Here is a 15352-nt window from a genome sequence, read left to right on the forward strand (position 1 = left end):
CGAAGCGTGGGGTAAAGACGTTGGGAAGAGCTAGTATATATTTAAGGGGCCAAAACAGAACAACTGCTATTAACTTAACGCTACTATTTTCCTAGTCCCACAATGAATTTTCTGGAAGATCCTTCAAACCTAGGATATTCTCATTAGCCCGCCAAGTTCCATGGCACCAAATTTAGGCCCTTCTTACCGTTCAAAAATCGGCTACATTAAACCAACATCTCTCACTTCACACAGTTTGTAGTACTATGTAGGGGCCAACAACACTGTCAGACTGACTTTTCTGACTCGGCTGAGAGTTCTGTGGTTTCAGGTGATCATTCTCAATAACCGCTTCTATTTACTATCCAAGAATAGCACCTAATTCTCGGACTATTAAGATAGTGACCCTTAGAAATCTACTAGTCGCCCATTTACCCGGTCGGGATACTGCATTGACGTTGTCAAGTAAGGGGAAGTGGCGATGCAGTCAATTTTCCCCTGAACTAACATGACAATGATGGCATTGTCACACCCTCCACCCCCGCCTCCAGATGATTGATTGATAGATAGTACATCGGGATAAAAAGCTATGTCACTCCCCCATCCTAATTTGTCGGTCTACAGGAGGGTTCTCGGGTGGTGCTGGTATCCATTGCTTGGCAAGCCCAGCTGGAGACTAGTTCAGGTACAGTATGCGCCGCTTTGGAGAGAGTTACGTCGATTTGAACTCTGTATGACACAACAAGAGATGTCTATATTTCGTAATACAACAATCGCATGACCCATTCACCACTCAAGAGATATATACCAAAGATAGGATCGTTAGTATGCGACTGCTACTCATTGAGAGTCGCCTTTAAGCATAGTAGTAAGCTGAGTGCGGGCGGTTGTTTATTCCATATGATAGTAGTAGGGAAGGTGGAAAATCAACATCAGCCCATCATGTTGTGCTACATACAAAGCTGATAAAAATTCGGGAGCCCTTTCCTGGCAAATGCAGCCATGACAATACTTGCAGGGTGATGATAAAAAAAATAATCCTAATAAAGTTCAGGCGGCAAGGTCACCTCACAGGCGCGCAACTCGTGCAGCCACCCTTTCGAGAACAAAAGCACGACGGCTGATCTCCCGCTTTTTCCACCATCATCTATCCTCCCTCGTGATGCCCAACGGCAGCTGACTAAGGCAACGGCTTATTCAGGAAATCTACAGCCTCAGGCCTCCCTAGACCCCCAACCCAACCAGAGTTCTTGCCTCGAAAGAGTTGATCCCATTGTTCGCTTGCGATCGCGTTCACCTTGACTGGTGGGGATGCTGATAGCTGTGTCCTGACCACGCTGAGCTCACCGAATCGCGTTTGATCGCTCTCTTCGCCCCCTCCGACCGTGCCCTTGTCGCATTTGATCGAAACCCTTTGTCCGACTTACCCTGAACCTTTTCGAGAGGGGGCAGCGCCTCGCCCTCTCCACCCTGCTTGGCGATTGAACCGTTTTCGTCCTTATGCCTCCTGGTCCCCTGTCCGAACAGCCTTGCCATCTCAGTTTGCGACTACTCACCACCGATCGGCTATCTATGGCCGTCAACTGAGGGGCCGAATACTCAGGATTTCCGCGATAAGTGTTGGTGGAGATGGAGGACAGCCATATACTGGGTGACGACCTGCCACTCCCACCGGCACGCCTTTTTGAGAGGTTGGGACATCTGCCTGGATATATATGGGATCAGACTATTGAGCCGTTTCATTCGACATATAATCACTGGCATGTCTTTGGCCTCCGACATGCCGCAGAGTCAGATGTCTCTACACCTGCCGCGACCTCGTCGGGCCCCTCTAGCCTGGCTCGCAATTCCCCGCGAACCGAGTCCCGCCCTCCATTTCGACATCACTGGAGAAGCAGCCTAAGCGAATCTAGTAGCGAGCTCTCCCTTTCTCGCATGGATCACGAGTCAATATGGATTCCAGTGTTAGCGCGAGTCTCGTCTCACGTTGTGAGGCTGGAGCGCGAGTTCCATATGCTCAGATCTATCGTGCAGACTTCCGATCCAGATTGCAACCATACTATACGCCCTATAGACCTTATACGCTTGCCCTCCGACCCAGGTGATGCAGGCCCTCTCCTCGTGGCTATCTTTGAATCCCCCGGCCAGAATATGTTGCGAGAGATGGTCGCTTTTGGTCCTGCCTGGTTCGCGGCCGGTGGTAGGACTGACAGCAATGAGCCGACCCCAGGAGAACAAGTTTCTCTTTCCACTTTTCTCGATTTTGCGATTGGTGCTTGCGATTGCTTGGAGCTTTTACACTACGGCCTCAAGACGGTGCACGGCGAAATCCGCGGGGATGCTTTCCATTTCAATCGAGAGGCGGGGTCTGTGAAGCTTACCAACACGGGTAATGGTGCTAGGTCTTTCGATAACATCCTGAGCGAAGGCTGGTCATCCCTGTCAAAGGAGCTTGGTGTCAAGAATAAGCTACAATTTATCGCTCCGGAACAAACGGGAAGAATGCCTACGGAGCCGGATAGTCGAACTGACATCTATGCTTTGGGCGTGCTCTTCTGGACGATGTTGGTTGGTAAACCGGCCTTCACGGGCAGCGACCCTGTGGAAGTCGTACAGAACGTACTAGGAAAGAAGCTACCACCGCTCTCGGCCAAGAGAATGGATGTCCCCGACGCAGTGTCAGCTGTAATCCAGAAGATGACACAGAAAGCTGTCAATGAACGCTACCACACCATCTCATCTGTCAAGCGAGATCTGGCACAGATCTCTCAGTTACTGGGGGATGGTGATAGTGAAGCCTTGAAAGACTTCCAGATCGCTCAGCGTGATGTGTCGTCCTTCTTCACGCTTCCCTCTCGCATGTTTGGGCGGGGAGAGGAATATGTCAGGATAATCAACGTCGTCGAGAAGGTTCATAGGCGCCAGCAAGCTGCGTATGCGAGAGCAGCTGCTCAGACCTCCAGTGGAGTAGGATCCAACTCTTCTGTCTCGGACGGCCGAGTTGATAGCTTTGAGATTGCATCTGGCTCGAGCGACTCAGGCTCCTTCAATCTTGCGTCCAGGGCAGCTTCCAACGGTGGCGCTTACAACATAGGACGCACATCTACGCACGAATCTCTGCACAGCACTGATTCTTCTCCTTCAACTCCTAAACCCGGAGACTCGTCAGGAAAACCCAGGAGTCCTGTGGAGTCTCGCGCGTCCTGGGAGAATGTAGACAGAGATGGCCATCCTTCTGCTGGAACAAGCACGCAGAGCCATGGTGATTCTATCGGATCTGTTGCCAGGGCGAAGGCTGCACACAAGGTTCGCCGCCCCGGAAAGTGCGAAGTAATTACCATAAGCGGTGCAGCTGGCATTGGAAAGACCGACCTTTTGAACCGTGTTCAGCCCGCAATTCGTAAACTTGGGTATATCGGTATCGCCCGTCTGGATCGCGCCAGGCGGATACCATTTGAACCTTTCGCCAAAATTCTGGCCAGCCTTCTCCGCCAGATCTTTTCTGAACGCGATGTGACAACTGAATACCACAATAACATCCGCACTGCGTTGAGACCAATGTGGCCGACATTACACCGTGTGCTGGAACTCCCGGAGCAGCTCATGTCGTCGGGAGGAAATGAAAGACAAATTTCGCCCAGACTTTCGGCAGCGCAACATATCTTTAAGGAGGTTTCGACCAAGGGCGAACCATCCAAGCGCGTTGCACTTCCAAGTCTGGATCATGGTCAAAGCTCTGTGGATTTCTTTCTATCTAATGCCGCACTGAAGAACATGCGTTTGATGGAGACGTTCTTGGAGATACTGCGGACTCTGTCCCAGTACCGATTGATCTGCGCTTGTGTGGACGATTTGCATTATGCCGATGATGAGACCCTGGAGTTGATCATGAACATCGTGAAAGCTAAAATTCCATGTGTATTGATACTCACAAGCCGGAAGTCTGAGCTGGAATCGAACATAATCAGGCCGCTCTTCGATTCTGAGAATCCCAGTGTGACGCGCGTCGTTCTCAAGCCTCTTGGAGAGGAAGAGATCATGCAAATCGTGGCCGCTACAATGCATCAGGAACCCAACCCGATGTTAACTCCGCTTGCTGCTGTCATACAGGAAAAGAGCATGGGCAACCCGTTCTTTGTTCGAATGATGCTCGAAACCTGCTATAGCAAAAACTGTATCTGGTATTCGTGGAAAAATTCCGTGTGGGAATTCGACCTGGATCGGATCTTCACCGAATTTGTGGCTCCTAGGTATGGCGAAGGGCTTGGGCTAGGGTTCATTGCAAGGCGTCTCCAGGAAATTCCTCCGGCCGCCAGATCCATTATGGTCTGGGGCGCATTGCTCGGAAGCCCGTTCGCATTCTCTCTAGTACAAAAACTTCTTACAAGCGAGTTCTTGTATTCCAGCGAGGACGATGAGGCGGTAGACCTTACCTGTCCTCAGAATGCAAATTTAATCCGACAAACTGAAGCCGATATGGTTGTCGGTCTGCAGTATCTTGTGCAAGCAAACCTGATCATCCCGGGAAAGACGGACGATGAATTTAGGTAGGTGCTCCTGGTTTACTTCATATTTGTATCCACTAACCCGTGTTTCAGATTTGTCAATGATCGCTTCTCGCAAGCGGCTCTTTCGTTGACAGAGGGACGGAATGTGGAAAAAATGCATTTTATCATATCCCAGGCAATGATGAAGTACTACCATGATGGCCGCAGTCGATACGCAATGGCACGACATGTGGCCCTGGCGTCTCGGATTATCAAGTCTCGTGTCGTTGAGAGACTTGAATATAGAAAGATCTTATGGGATGCGGCGCAAACCGCTGCGCAATCGGGTGCGCGTCCAACAGCGCTTTGGTACTTCCGGCACTGCATCACTTTCCTTCAAGACAATCCTTGGGATGACAATAACGCTGACGTGTACTACCGGGAGACTTTGCGTCTGCATATTGCTACGGCTGAAATGTCATGGTCTCAAGGCCATAACACGGAAGCTTTGGACCTGCTAGATAAAGTCTTCGAACATGGAAAGAGTGCCGTCTGCAAATCAAGAGCTTGGATTGTGAAGGCCAAGATCTACGCTCAGATGGGTAACCACCTCCGTTCAATGGATTCACTTCTTACGTGTCTGGAAGAGCTTGGTGTGCATCTACGAGAGCCTACGACCTACGATGAATGCGATGATGCCTACCGTAATCTTCGCGCGTACCTCGAGCAAGCGGACTTGGAAGCTATTGTCCGTAAGCCCGTCAGCAAGGATGTCGACATGATCACTATTGGAGAGGTCATGGCTGAGGCGATGGCTGTCACGTACTGGGATGATGCACTAACATTCTACCGGATGGCCATTGAGATGATGAACCTACATCTCTTCAAAGGCGGGTTTGTGCAGATTTCTATCGGCTGTTCGCACCTCGCGATGATATCGTTCAGCCGATTTAGGGACCTAGAGCTCGCCGTGAGGCTGAGCGATTTCGCGCTCACCCTCCTTGAGCGGTGTCCTGAACAGTGGACTCAAAGCCGGGGCTCTATTGTACATAACCTTTACGTCGGCCACTTGCGCGTTCCGCTGTCCTCGACACTCCCAAATCTCGAGGCCTCTGTGGAAACGTCCTTCTCGATGGGCGATCCATACATCACCTTAATCAGTTTGTCTTCGATGGCGATGACAAGACTATATCTAGGCCATGATATGGCGCAGGTGGAGGCGTTCTGCAACGAAAGCCCAGAAGATATTCCCGACTGGGTCAATGATACTCGTGGTGGTGCTAGTCTGCTTGCAGTGAGGTAAGGACGTCTTGGATACCTTCGGAAGGGAAGAAAATGTCACCTGCTAACATGTTTGCCTGCAGACAAGTTGCGCGTGCTTTGCAAGGTAAAACGGCCTGTCGTTCTCCTGACACTATCATGTCCGACGAGCACCATCACACGAACGAGTACATCGCTTTCCTGGACAACAATGCCAGCAACGCCGATCGCCCGCGAGACATTTACTGGGGTCTTGCAATGATTCCGCTATTTGCATACGGACATCATACTAAGGCTATACAGCTGGGTATGCAGATGATGGAGACTATGCCCAGGCTGTGGTCTGCTCGTGTTTCATACGTAGTCTACTTCTATCTCGCCCTTTCTCTTTTGACTCTCCACAACGAGTACCCTGCTCGCGGGTATCTTGATGGAAGCCTGCATACGGTCTTAAAGTATAAAGCTGAAGTGGATTTCGCGCGCAGTGCTTGCGATGCCAATTATGGAATGTGGTCCTTGATATTGGAGGCACTAATATGCGAAGTCCGGAATGACCATACTTCTGCAATTCAATCTTTCGAAGTAAGTTGCAGAATTGCTCTGGATACATTGTGGAGGGATTCTAACCAAGCCAGGCTGCAATCGATCATTGTCAAATCCATGGGTGGCCCTTGGAGGAAGCGCTTGCTCTAGAACTGCATGGTATGTACACCGACATCCCGAACCGCAGTGCTTTGGGGGAGGGGTTACCCCCACGTCTTGGCCCAAATTAACTTTCGAATAGGAGAGTTCCTGATCCGTCGCGGTGCCAAAAGGGCGGCGCGTTCTGTCATGCAAGACGCAATTGCCGCATGGGCCGCGATAAGCGCCGTGGGCAAGGCGGCGCAGCTGACCGAGAAGCATGAATGGCTATTGAAAACCGCCACATCCTCGAGGAACGTTGACGCTGGCTGTCAAACCGTGGACTCACTGCTCGGAATCAATCGCAATACCGGCCAAGAACACATGGGAGTAGCACAAAATATGGAAGAAGATGACAGAAAACAACGCTGGATAGAACAAAATGGCGTTACTACGGGTGAGCGTTCATTCGACATATCTGGCGTCGGCCTTGGTAAGCTACCTCGCTCCACTCCCTTCCTGTGAGCGGTTCTAATATGAAACAGATATTATCGACTTATCAAGCATCCTCGAATCTAGTCAGGTGATGTCCTCGGAGCTTCAGATCGACAAACTTTTGACGAAGATGATTGAAATCGTTCTGGAATCCTGCAATGGCTCAGACTCTGCGGTCATTGCGACCAATTTCGATAATAACTTCACGGTCGCTGCGGCTGGGGACCTGGAGAAAGGACAGAAGTCTTTCGTGGATGGCCTTCCGTTCTCCGAAATCGAGGATAAGATGGCGCATCAGATCTCTCACTACGTGATGCGCACTAGGGAGGAAGTTCTGGTTCACAACGTTTTGGAGGATGAGCGTTTCTCGAACGTCAATGAGGGCTATCAAGCCAGGTATCCCCTTGGGCGGTCCGTGATCGCATTGCCTATTATGCAGGCCGAGCATCTGCTCGGTGTCATTCATATTGAAGGCAAACCGAATTCATTCACCCAGCGGAATGTTGTGGTTCTCCACTTGCTTTGCAACCAAATTGGTATCTCGCTTTCCAATGCGTTGCTCTTCCGCGAAGTGCGCAAGGTCAGCGCTACCAACGCTTCTATGGTGGAGGCTCAAAAGCGCGCACTTGCCCAGGCTCGCGAGGCGGAGCAGAAGGCTAAAGTGGCCGAGGCTGAAGCAAAGCATAACGTGAAGCTGAAAGAAGATGCAGCAAAGGCCAAGTCCATCTTCTTGGCTAACATATCTCATGATCTGCGCACACCGATGAATGGCGTCATTGGTTTGTCGGAACTCCTCAAGGGTACCAAGTTGGACAGAGAGCAGGACGAATATGTGGAATCGATCCGTGTCTGCGCTGACACGCTGCTCACACTCATCAACGATATCCTTGACTTCTCCAAGTTGGAGGCAGGCAAGATGAAGATCTCTACCGTACCCCTCAACATTCGGGAAACAATCTCGGAGGTGGTTCGCGCCCTTCGCTATACGCATCGTGATCGTGGGCTAGAGACCATCGAGGATCTGGACAAAGTACCACCAGAACTTGTGGTCCTCGGAGACCCTGTTCGCTTGCATCAGATCTTCATGAACCTTCTCAGTAACAGTTACAAGTTCACTCCCAAGGGATCCGTGACTGTGAGAGCCAAAGTTTCCAGGGAAGGCAAGGGTCGTGTCCGTTTAGAGTGCTCTGTATCCGATACGGGTATTGGGATCTCAGAAGAACAAAAATCCCGGCTGTTCCGGCCATTTTCGCAAGCCGATAACTCCACGGCGCGGTCATATGGCGGTAGTGGGCTTGGATTGAGTATCTGCAAGGCAATTATTGAGGACGTCCTAGGCGGTGCTATTTGGCTGGATTCGACCTCAGGCGTTGGAACTACGGTGACGTTCCATCTGGCATTCAACAAGGTGAAAGACGCTGCCGCTAAAGCTGCCAAAAACAAGGCTGCCAATCAGGTGGAGAACAAAGCTCCGGTTCCTACTGCTCGAGACTTGACCATGGTGCCTCGGGATCAGATTCGAGTCTGTATCGCTGAAGACAATCCGATCAACCAGAAGATTGCGGTCAAATTCGTCAAGGGGCTCAATCTTCAGTGCGAAGCGTACAGTGATGGGCGGCAGGCAGTTGAAGCTCTCCGAACAAGATCTCGTGAAGGCAACCCGTTCCATGTGGTGCTGATGGATGTACAAATGCCGACTCTCGACGGCTACAATGCCACTCGCGAGATCCGAAAAGACCCAGATCCCAATGTCAACGAAGTGTTGGTCATAGCCATGACGGCGAGTGCCATCGAAGGAGATCGCGAGAAGTGCCTTGGTGCCGGAATGAACAACTACCTTCCCAAGCCGGTTCGATCTACTATCTTGAGTGAGATGCTTGACCAATACCTTGCACCAGTGCCAGCATACACAAGGACGCGGCTGGTGAACCGGGAACGAGGGAGTGTAAGCACTGAGGCAGGGACACCACGGAGCCACTCCATGTCGCCTAATATTGACGGCCAAGCCACCGCTCTGACGCCTGAAGAAGATAAGCAACTGCAAGAGCGGCCACCTATAGAAAATTAGCGTCGTGGTGACTCCTTCTAATCTCTACGATGGCAAGCTTTTGCCATTCCTCTGAGTCAGCACTGACCCTAGACGATTGCTTCCGTCAGTGACTCACCTGTGATACCCTGCATATTCTGAGCGATTCTCTATCGATGTTGCTGTGCTGCTCATTCTAGATTGTACTTTGCGAGTTATACCGTGAAAAGCATACGGGCTGAGCATCGTTCCGTGTCTTGCTGGTTCACGTCCTTTCAGTTCTAAGCGATGATGATGAAGCATATGATTGATGATACCAGCAGTGGAGGCTCCATTCCCAGTCTCTTGCATTTTGGTTACTCTCGTCTGTCCGATGTACTCGTGCTTCATGCTTTCTTTTGTTCTTCACTCTTTTTGTTCTGCAGACCGACGCAGTACCAGGTTTATCGAAGACAATGATGTTTATCATGCGTGTGTTGATTAAGTGATGTCTCCTTCGGCGTTGTTTCTGTCTATCATATATATCTCTGGCTCGCGTGCACGTTGCTATCTGTATGTCTTTGGTGATACCGTGATTTTTTCCATCTCCTTTCAGTTGAGTCTACGAGGGGATGAAGAATACCAAGGTCTGGCGTTCTGGATGATTTCGAGATTTATATCATGGGTGCAAGAATTGCAGTTTTCAAGACTTATTTATTTAGCATGATGTTCATTCTTGGTGATCCTAGTAAATAAGTACCCATTTTACATCTCACATTATATCTTAAGCAGCAACAGCCTTACGCTTTCCAAACACCCTGAACCGCTTAACACCTCCATCCGGCACCAACGTCAACTTAGCATGCGTAAACGCCCTCGTATCCTCCCCACCAGCCGCCAAATCCTGACCCTCAAAGACATGTTCCGTATCCGCCCGACAAGGCCTATCGCCCTTAACCAACTCGACCCAACCGGGATGATCATGCGTCGGCTCCTCCCCATCCTTAACACTCCCCTCCACCAGCCCATGCACGCGCACCTCCCTAGGGAAATTACCCCTAAAATCCTTCGTATCCACCACCACCCGACTCACACTCCCCACCAACCCCAACTTCACAATGGCCCAATCCACATGACCCTTCGCCCTCGACCTCGCCGTCTCCCACCCATCCCCCATATCCTTACCCCGACCGGGCAACAACAAATTCGAACACGGAGTGAAATGCTGATCCGACGCTGCAAGCGCCACACCCCCAACCAATGCAGAACTCAATTCCTCTTCCCCACCAGCAACCTTCACATCCCCCGGAATGGCCTTCCCATACACCCTCAACCGCCCAAACCCACCATCGGGGTACATCAACAGCCGCACATGCGTAAACGCCTTGCCATGCACCTCGGGATCCAGCTTCCACGCACGCCGCTGCGACGGTCCGCATTCCACGGGCGGGAGAATCGTCGTCCAGTTCGCGTACTTCTCGTCCGCGACTTCAGAATCCGGCGTGTTGGGCGCGTAGGTTGCTTGCAGAGAGGCCTTTTCGCCGTAGTTGCCGATGAAGTACCCCGTGTTGACTTCTACGCCGTAGATGTGCGCGCTGGACACGCCCAGCTTGATCACGGCCCAGTCGTAGGGGGCCGGGTTGTGACGGCGGGTTTCCCATCCGTCGTACCAGGCTCCGGTGTGGACGAAGACGCCCGGGCGGTTGATGGGTGGTGTGGGGGTTAGGAGGTTGGAGGCGGCGGCGAAGTATTCGTTGGAGCAGGAGAGGATGGTGCTGTTGAGGGCGGAGGAGGCGAGGTTGGTGGTGTGCGCGAAGGTGGAGTCGATTTGGTCGGCGGGGATGTAATCTTGAGAGGAGGACATGTTGACGAGTTCTTTTAAGTGGATTGATTATATGATGGTTTGATATTTTGACTGAAATGTGGTTATGAGGAAAGAATGAAAGAAAGAGGTGAAGGGGGGAGAAGGAAAATGAGGAGGGAATATGATGAGGTTTAAGTAGAAATCAAGTATGTGAGTTGATAAGAGTTTCTGCCCCGCCGATTACTCGATCTTATCGCTTCATCCGCAATTTCCCCCCCTCATTCCATTTCTCTTCTATCTACTCTTTCTACTATCACCCTATATTATTCGACTCTATTATTTACATACCCCCTTCCCATCTCTCCTCTCTCTATCTACTCCTCTACCAGCATCACCATCATCAACCCAACACTCCTCAAACTCACCTCAATCCGAATCCTCTACACACCTATTCCAATACTTCTTTACTCTTCTCCATCAAAACCGGGTCCATTCCAACCCCACCAGAACCAAAGTAAACCAAAAACTCCACATCCTCCGGGTCGGAGCTCTCCGACACCCCCTCGTCGCCCTCTTCCGACTCCCACATCACATCACCTTATAATCCCCAACATTTTATGTAACAGCCGAGGGGCATTGCAATTCAATTCGTTCATTATCATCATTCTCTAGTTAGTTCACTCAACTCCTAGTTAGAGACACCCGGATAGTCCTCGTCTCTTCTACAGTCTCGCTACTACGCATGACTCACACCTCTCTCTACACCATGCACACGCACACGCACACGCACACGCACACACCCGATCGGAGAAAAAGGAGACAACACAGAGATAGATACAACATACATACACAATAACCCAAACTAGGGCATAAGTAAGTTAAACTGGGGAATTCGATCTACGGAGCCGACTCGCTCGGCTCTCGGACACGACACCCACTTACCACTTCCCCCTCGCATGTGCAATCAATGGGAATCAACGGAACAATAGGAAGGAAGCATGCAATAATTAAAGTTGATTGATTCTTTTTTGTTGCTGTCGCGTGCCCAATGTACGACGTGAGGAGGTGACTATTGTACTCCCCTCCCCCTCCCCCTCCTCTCTTCTTTGGTTCCCCTGGGACCGACCGACCGACAGACCGACCGCCACGGCTTGGTGTCCCGTACGAGTGGGTGTGCTGGACGGGGAACGGCGCGTTACCGTTGCAATGGGGCTGGTTTTGATCGAATTGAGTTGGGTTACATGCTTGACGTCGAGGGGGGAGGGACGTGGTGCTAACTTGGTAATTCGGTGCTACTGCGGCTAGTCTAGATGGCGTGCATGGAGTGCCGTGAACGTGTTCGCTTCGAGGTCTGCGTACGTACAGGGCTGGTCAAGCGAATGTTGGGTACTATGTGGCCCGACGGGAGAAGATACAGAACAACAACGTAATAGACAGACAGACAGAGAGACGGGGAGAGAGAGAGAGAGAGAGAGGAAATAACGTTTAGATGCAAGTATCCAGCAGGCTAAAAGGAAATCAAGGACATGGATAAGAACAAGAAACAGAACAGAAATCAGGATTCACGGGCCATTTAAACACCCACAGCCGGTTGTCTCGAATCAACAACCAAAAGCTTCGTGAATCTACATCCAACGAAACGCCCCATGATGCCGCTCTTCCAAATAACTCTCATGTTGATGCTGCTATCGTCCTTGGCTACTACCTCGTGCCCTGCGTGGCGAGGTCCTCCAATCGTTTGTATCGCCATTGAAACTGCGCCAGCTGGTTCCTCTCGGCCGGTGTCATGTTACCGCCGTTCTTTTCCTCCCTCGAGTGCTGGTGCATCTCCCAGAGCCTCAACAATCGCGCTTGATGTTCCGAGATAGAGACGAGATTGGGATCTCGCGACGCCATGCGCTCTTCGGCCGTCGCATGGTAGGAGAGCTTGGCGCGGAAGAGCGCCATATCGATCTCGTCGTATCTGACTCCACGCCCTTCGGGGATCCCAGCTTGCTGAGCGGCTTTCTGCGGCATGGCTGTGCTGAAATCTCTTTGCAGAGGTAATAACGAGTGTGTTGGTAAAGATTCTCGCAGACTCAGAGCCAGCAAAGGCGAGTGGTGCGTCTTTAGGAGTCCGCGGGGATGTCCAATGGAAACTATAACAGAATGATACTATAAGCCTTCTCGTGAAGATATAAGCAAGACAGCTATAGGGTAGAATCTCAGAGCGGTTCCCTACTGGAGGCCGTGGCGCGCTGACCTTTATAGCTTGGTTTTTCGCCTTCCGTTGCAGCTTTTCTAGGGTATCCAGTGACAGCCACCAAGGTGATACCAACGATGCCATCATATGCACCTGTTGCCAATGACGCTGCGAAACAGAAAACAGTGACCGATCACCAAATGTCGCTATAAAGATTTTCACCGTATGTGCTGTCTTTTCCATCTGCTTCCGGCCCGTTTGTGTCGGCTACCTCGTGATGATCGCGGCAAGCCAATCCCCTGGCGAACGAGGGCTTCGTTCGTTCCTTTTTTGGGATGGATTGTGGAACCCTCTGGATGACACTGGCGCAGCCACTGTCGGTCTGGAGAGTGGGATGCCCGAGCCTTGCAGAACTTTCTTCCCTTTCTAATTTTGTCTGGGTACTCTGTTGGTTCCAGCAGAGGTCGGTGAGTATCGAGGTACCAGACGCAGTCCAGGCCGCACTGACAACGGCAATCCTTAGACCCTGTTTCTGGTATGGTGCTTGCATATGTAGTGACATGCAAACACACATGAACACTACTGACAGTTGACCGTGCCGCGACCGCACCCGAGGCCATGCGTCCCGTTTTGTTACACCCAAGCAAGGACATCAAAGGCTGCCGAAGAGGGAGAAGATGCTCGCCCCTGAGAGGCGAAACCCTAAGCAACCGGCACTTTCCACAAATAGGTGATTAAAATGCACCCATCCATTATGACTCCATCTACCCCTTTGCCACGAAAGAGATTTTGAACGTTGCCAAGGGACTGCGCCGCTGTCGCCAACGGAATCGCAAAATTTCACCTGGGATACCCGCGTCTTGGAAGGCAACTCCTTCGTCGCCTCTAGGGACTGTCTGACATCTTGTTTCCCCTAATAATCCCCGATTCGTGGCTCCTTCCGAGGGTATGCAAGTAGCCGCTGGGTGTGTTGTTTGTGTGACGCTCCGTGGGAATGACGGGCTTCAGAATCTGAGCGCAAACGCAAGGGTACATGATCGGTGCAGAGATGGAGTATCACCAATTTATTTTCCTTTTAAGTAAAAGCAGGCAGTGCGGACTTTAGCAGTATTGGGTCCGCTTGTCGAAAAAAAGGCGGCTAACGCTACTCGATTATCCCGACGCCGTTGGCCCCGATGGACCTGAAACCGGCATCCCTTTCCCTGCACCCAGATGCATGGTTCATGCCCCCATCCGTGCCTGTTGATCATGCGGATCGGTGCTGCCAACGGGCTCCTTGCCGGCACAGTGCAATAACATCTGGAAGTATATGAGGGCTAAAAACCAGGGAGCTTGCGCCGCTTGGCCCTGTTGGCAATCATGTACATTTTTTGTTGCTCAGTTAATTGTGACGTGCGGTTGATCCTGGATGCTTGCCCAGATCGGACTGTCCAGACTGAACAGATGAACGTGATGCACATAAGCATAAGTGTGGCATGTGACTTTGTGAATGTGGCATATATGATGATAGCCTGGGGTTAAGTTAGAGAAACGGTAGAGGCTCTAAAAGTGCTTGTTGTATACACAAGGTGAGGCCAGATCTGTGGTGTTACTGAAGAAGCTATGCTCAAATAAGAACTTTAAGTCGAAACTATTCTGTCAATCGGCGCTTGGATGGTGGGTTTCGCTCCTCGAATTGTCTGACACCGGCTTCTGTAAAAGATCTGCACCATGTTAATTAGCCTTTTGTTGTAGTCAGAAGCCCAGGCCTTTTCTCTGACTTTACTTCTGACCGTGCCGAGCAGTATGCGATTCACGCCTTTGGGATCATACGACCATGGCTGTTCATCGCGAATGATGATCAAGTAAGCCTGGACAGGCCTTGTGCCGTCGTGAAGGGAGAGTAGCAGCATCCGCGCCATACAGCCTATGCGTTGTGGCGCCCAATACTGCCAAGAGCGTCGTATTGGCGAAAGTAAAGAAAAGGTGGCCAGCAACACTGCGACACCGGTCTGGTCGCCTGCTCAACAAATGGCCGGGATGTGCTTGTAGGAGAACAGAACAAACTGCTGGCAAGCTATGAGTTGGCTGATTTCTGTCTCCAAAACCGGTAAACAAAACTACCTTCATGACTGTAAGGGAGACAGCATGCACTGCCGTGTCGCCGACAGCTACTGATCCGAAGGTATTGCATAGAAACCCCCACGCCCCAATATATCCGATACAATCGGCGTAACCAGAGATCGGCAACAAGAAGTTGCCTTATCGGGGCTTCTGTTGCGTGCATTTGCAAGACCTTATAATCTTGCACATCTAGAGGACACTATAAAGCTGGAATGATTAGGCCTCGGGACCAAATGTCGTGGTCGGAGTATGAAAGAAGCTTGACGAGAACTGTAGGTAGCTTGTCTCGGGAACAGAATACGATCCTTAGCTATCATTGCACAGAGCCGGTTCTAGCTTCCCGTGTCTGACATTGTAGTAGGGCGATTCGGGCGGCAGACCATATATCGAGTGTGACACAAATGAGTGTTGGAGCA

At 51.0% G+C, this 15352-nt stretch overlaps 3 protein-coding genes across 3 annotated transcripts; 1 reads left to right on the forward strand and 2 right to left on the reverse strand.

Annotated features, from left to right (window-relative positions):
* Positions 1 to 1277: 1277 nt before the first annotated feature.
* BO85DRAFT_227895 (putative sensor histidine kinase/response regulator) lies at positions 1278 to 8957 on the forward strand. Its single transcript, XM_025654757.1, has 6 exons — positions 1278 to 4526; positions 4578 to 5765; positions 5831 to 6308; positions 6362 to 6428; positions 6511 to 6840; positions 6893 to 8957. The coding sequence occupies exons 1-6, from the start codon at positions 1609 to 1611 to the stop codon at positions 8908 to 8910; spliced, it is 6999 nt and encodes a 2332-aa protein (XP_025518373.1). The 5' UTR covers positions 1278 to 1608; the 3' UTR covers positions 8911 to 8957.
* A 591-nt stretch (positions 8958 to 9548) lies between these two features.
* BO85DRAFT_447010 (allantoicase) lies at positions 9549 to 10858 on the reverse strand. The gene has a single exon (XM_025659625.1). The coding sequence runs from the start codon at positions 10709 to 10711 to the stop codon at positions 9632 to 9634; it is 1080 nt and encodes a 359-aa protein (XP_025518374.1). The 5' UTR covers positions 10712 to 10858; the 3' UTR covers positions 9549 to 9631.
* Positions 10859 to 12136: 1278 nt separating this feature from the next.
* On the reverse strand, positions 12137 to 12667 carry BO85DRAFT_457288 (uncharacterized protein; the record flags this gene model as incomplete). Its single annotated transcript, XM_025661503.1, has 2 exons — positions 12137 to 12158; positions 12357 to 12667. The coding sequence occupies 2 exons, from the start codon at positions 12665 to 12667 to the stop codon at positions 12137 to 12139; spliced, it is 333 nt and encodes a 110-aa protein (XP_025518375.1).
* Positions 12668 to 15352: the final 2685 nt, after the last annotated feature.

This window comes from Aspergillus piperis (genome assembly GCF_003184755.1).
Source record: "Aspergillus piperis CBS 112811 unplaced genomic scaffold BO85scaffold_4, whole genome shotgun sequence".
Lineage (NCBI taxonomy): Eukaryota > Fungi > Ascomycota > Eurotiomycetes > Eurotiales > Aspergillaceae > Aspergillus > Aspergillus piperis.